Source organism: Platalea leucorodia (genome assembly GCF_965183815.1).
Source record: "Platalea leucorodia genome assembly, chromosome: 3".
Classification (NCBI taxonomy): domain Eukaryota; kingdom Metazoa; phylum Chordata; class Aves; order Pelecaniformes; family Threskiornithidae; genus Platalea; species Platalea leucorodia.
Window position 1 is genome coordinate 16,057,350 of NC_138825.1, and position 4,350 is coordinate 16,061,699.

Genomic DNA, 4,350 nt, shown 5'->3' on the forward strand with positions numbered 1-4,350 from the left:
TTCTTGGAAAATCAGGCAGTTGACTGCTATACCTATTATATCCCTGCACTCCCTGGACTATAGACTTAAGTTTTGATCTCTTGATGTTATGTGGAGGATGCTCCATGCCCTGTTCCTTAGTGCTGCCTGTGAAAATCTGGCATGGCTTTGAACTGCTTTCTGTGAGATCCTTCCTTCCCTGTTGATCCTAATGGCTTTGGTGAGAACAGGGTGCAAGCATGGCTGGCTCGAGGATCACTTTGTTGATGGTCTGGGCAAAGATGAATAGCCATGACTCAAGAAGACCCTCCTGGCTCACAAAGGGATCCCAGCAAACCAGATCTGAGGACACTGGTGAAGCCTACAGTATCTGTGCATTATTTCCTCTTGGCAACTCAAGCTATCTGTAAGAGTTTCTTTTACTCTGCTGGCTATATGGGTGAGAACAGAGGCGCTGTTTGGTGAGCAGGAATTCACCCCCCACTTTCAGCAAGAGTCTTCTGAGGACAGGAGGTTGAGGCCAGCCTGGTAACAGGCACTACGTGAAATCAGGAGCGCAATCTGATAGGGGCTGGCAGCCCTGGGGAAACGCACCAGGGTTGCCAGGGAGCTCTACCTGCCCTCACTAGGTCAGCACCAGAATTAGGCAGCCTTTGAAGCAGCCATAAAATAGCTGCTGCAGCTCCATCTCTTTTGTGGCTGCACAGGGATCACTTCCAGCCTCCTCTCAACAGAACGTTTCCTCTCCAAAATGTTGAATAATGAGAAGCCCGAATGGCTCGTAGCAGCTTAAGGCCACTGCTTGAGTGGTCACGCACAGGTGGCTTTCCCTGCCACCAATGAGGCTCCTCCAAGGCACGCGATGAAACAAACTGTGTGTGCTTTTAGTCCCTCTGCTTGCCTCTTTGTGCCTTGGAGACCAGTGTGATGAGTTATGTTAGCTGTGATTAGAAAGCCAGCATCCACCCTGCTTAATGACACAATTACTCCACGCTTCCCTGAGCTGCGTGGTGACTGTAGCGGTGATTGTGGTTGCCAAACGCAGCCCAGTTCAACAGAACAAAGTTTTCCTGGAGAATAAAGGTGGAACCTCACCCTTTTCTAATAGAGCAGTAAAGCCCGAACCTTTCCACGTGCCTGTCTGAGCTTTGATACTTCACAACCAGGAAGCTGCCCACTGTGGTCAGCTTATTGTGCCTGTTTATCTACAGTGGCTGAGCTGGGTAAATACTGGGATCATTCTGCATAGTAGTCAGTAATTTTGTAGAAGTAATACTTTGCAGTTTACTTTGAAAGAGAAGTCTCTTTCCTGAGAGTCCTGATGCTGCAGATATACGTGCTGAATGCTTCTTTCCAGGTTTGAGATTCGGTCTGGGGGAAGAAGCCAAAGTCTGCCTGGTCCGTTCGTTGCCACCTATGCTGTGAGGATGTGCTTTGCAGACCCACCTGCCTGTGATGATAAGCTCTTAGCAAGTGATTGAGCTAAGCTGTCTTTATCCCTTGTCTCTTGGCTATTTTGCTTACATCAGCTTGTTCCAGGAGGTAACCGGGTACACAGGGTTGCTTCCCTCTAGCCCTTGCATTTTTTTTGGAGAAGACTGAGCAAACGTTGCCTGCGACATCAGGCAGTGCGGGAAACAGCCCCTGCCCCTGCGATGGATGAGTAGCTGGTTCTTCCCTGTAAAACCAGCTGCCTCCTGCCCCTGTGGCAGCCAGCCAGATTGCCGGGTCCCGCTTCCTTCTCCAGGCAGGCAGCGTTAGTCAGGCAGAGACGGCGAGTTCAGCCGCTCCTGCTGCCTGCGGGAGGGGAAGGGCAGCTGCCTGTGGCAACAGCAGGCGGCCATTGCCACAGAGCAGCGGGAGCATCTCTGTGCGGGTCCCGCCTTAACAGGGCCCTTCCCGCTGCGTTTCTCTACCAGCTCTGTCAACACGGAAACCCCTGGCACCTTCTTATGGGTGTCATTAAAAAAAAAAGGGTCAAACTGGCAAACTTGTCTTCCTTCCCCTTGGATTTAAATAAAAAAGCATCTTTTTTCCTGCGGTACCTCAAGCTCCTCGGGAATTACAAAGGAGCTCCTCGCCTGCCCTCGCTGGCACTGCTGCGAGGGCTGCGCCCCGGCTGATGCCCCTTTGTGTGGGGTGCCGTGGTGGGGGGGCTCGGCCCCCCTTCGCAGGGAGGGAAGGGGAGCCCAGGGACGCCGGGAGCAAGGCTCGCACGTCAGACCCGGGTCCGGCGAGGCGCAAGGCCCTGAGGGCGGTTTGGGCCGGCGCGGTTCCTCTGACGGCGGGGACGTGAGGGGAGGCCGGGGCCCCGCCCGGGACTGCGGCTCCCGCCGGCCCCCGCGGCCGCCCCGCTCCCGCCCTGCCCCGCGCGCCCAACCGCCGCCGTTTGAACCCAGCCATGGCGGCCGGCGCGCAGGAGGCGGCGGCGCTGCCCGAGGAATGGCGGCTCTACCTCGTCCCCACCCGCGCCGCCACCTTCCGCAACTGGCCCTTCACCGAGGGCTGCGCCTGCACGCCCGAGCGGGTGAGCCCGGCGGGGGAGCGGGGCCCGGGGGAGCGGGGCCGGGCCGGGGGCGGTTGGCGCTGACGGGCCCTCCCGCCCTCCCTCTGCCCGCAGATGGCGGCGGCGGGTTTCGTGCACCGCCCCAGCGAGAACGGCCCCGACGTGGCGCAGTGCTTCTTCTGCTTCAAGGAGCTGGAGGGCTGGGAGCCCGACGACGACCCGCTGTGAGTGGCGGGGGGTTCCCCCGGCCCCCTCCCCGACCGGCTGGGCGGCAGCGACAGAGGCCGAGCCGCTGCTGCCCACCGAGGTGCTCGGCAGGGAGGAACGGCTGCGTGTGTCTCGTCGTGAGCGGCTTTTCTTTCTATTTTGTTTTTTCTTGTCCCTCTTTTCAGGGAGGAACACAAAAAACACTCTGCAGGCTGCGCTTTTCTCTCCCTTCAGAAAGATCCCACTAACCTGACGCTGCAGGAGTTCCTGAAGCTGGACAAAGAACGAATGAAAAATGTAATTGTACGTATACGTCAGTGCTCTGATGTTCTCCTACACCCCCGTGACTCTGGAAGAGTTATTTCATTTCTAGTCTTGGGATTGTTTAGCTCGCCTCTTGGTGCCTTCTCACAGTGCTGCCAAAGTGGTTTGTTGCTTCCTGACTCCTGGTTCTCAGCCTTTGCCTTGCAGGAGATGTAGCCCGCTTTCCCCTTGAAGCTGAACAATGCTCAACTTAGTGGTAGACGTTAATGTATTATTTTTATTCTTTGCAGAAAAAAGAAATTTCTCAGAAAGTGACGGAGGTTGAAGATGCAGCCAAGAGTGTGCGTCATGAAATAGAGAATCTGGTCTCCTAGGCTACTGTAGCTTCTTACTTGCCGGTGACATCTGTCTTGTACGTGTGCACTGGCACTGCCAGTTTGACTGAATGACTGTGTTTCCTGAGACTGCTTTCAGAATGGCCGTCTCTGGGAGAAGCAGACTGAATTCTCCTTCGCTCACCTGAGTCTGTCCGGGAAGTACCTGGGGTTTGATGCACTGCCTATATAATCTTTTTTCTGCAGGGATTCTCCTGTTCTTCCTGTTGGTTTAATTAAGGATTACTACTTGTGGGTTTGTTTGTTTGTTTTTTTTTAAACCTAGCTGTTTCCATTTTGGAGATGCTGGTAGCTCTGGTGCAAGAACTTGTGTTTTTTGCAAGAGCTGGCAGGCACTTCCATTTTTATACTGAATATACCAATGCTTTTGGATACTTTTGGAAATAAAAAGGGGAAGGAGTTTTAAAGCTCCTTCAGGGATTTAGAATTGTGGCTAATAATGTCTAATTATACCAAATCTTAGTGTGCCTGGTATCCTTGTAAACTTCTATTTGTAGTTGTCTGCTGCCTCATGTTGGTGCATTTATAAATAAAAGTGAAGGCAAAACATCAAAGTAATTTTAGTCAGTTTTCTGGAGGAAAAGAATCTGACCTTTAATGCAATGAGCTGCACTGAATGCAGTTTTAACTTCAAAATGGAAAATAAGCTCATCAAAGTACAGCTTGTAGTGCTATTGCTCAAGCGTCAAACTGTCTTAAGCAGTGTTCGTCAGGTCTCCTTAAAATGTCCTTGTGCCTTGGAAGGTTTGGTTGGTCCCTCTCCTTGCACAGGTTTGGAAAGGAAAAGAAATCTTGCAGAACAGAGCGCAGACAGTGAAGAACTGTGCTCTGAACTGCTGGGAAGGAATGGGGGAATCTTGTACACCATAGTTGGCTGTTACGGGGCCCGAGTTGATTGTACGGGGTTGTGAAGTCTGCAGGCAGAACTGGACGCGTGCGCTTAGGTGCTCCCAAGCTCAAACAACCTCCAGCTCCATCTTGGGGAAAAGGCAGTTGCGA

The 4,350-nt window shown here is 53.1% G+C and overlaps 1 protein-coding gene across 1 annotated transcript; it reads left to right on the forward strand.

Moving 5' to 3' along the window:
- Positions 1 to 2,380: 2,380 nt before the first annotated feature.
- Positions 2,381 to 3,888, forward strand: BIRC5 (baculoviral IAP repeat containing 5; the record flags this gene model as incomplete). The annotated part of the gene is made up of 4 exons (XM_082305663.1): positions 2,381 to 2,506; positions 2,600 to 2,709; positions 2,878 to 2,995; positions 3,247 to 3,888. The coding sequence occupies 4 exons, from the start codon at positions 2,381 to 2,383 to the stop codon at positions 3,328 to 3,330; spliced, it is 438 nt and encodes a 145-aa protein (XP_082161789.1). The 3' UTR covers positions 3,331 to 3,888.
- Between the last annotated feature and the right edge of the window lie 462 nt (positions 3,889 to 4,350).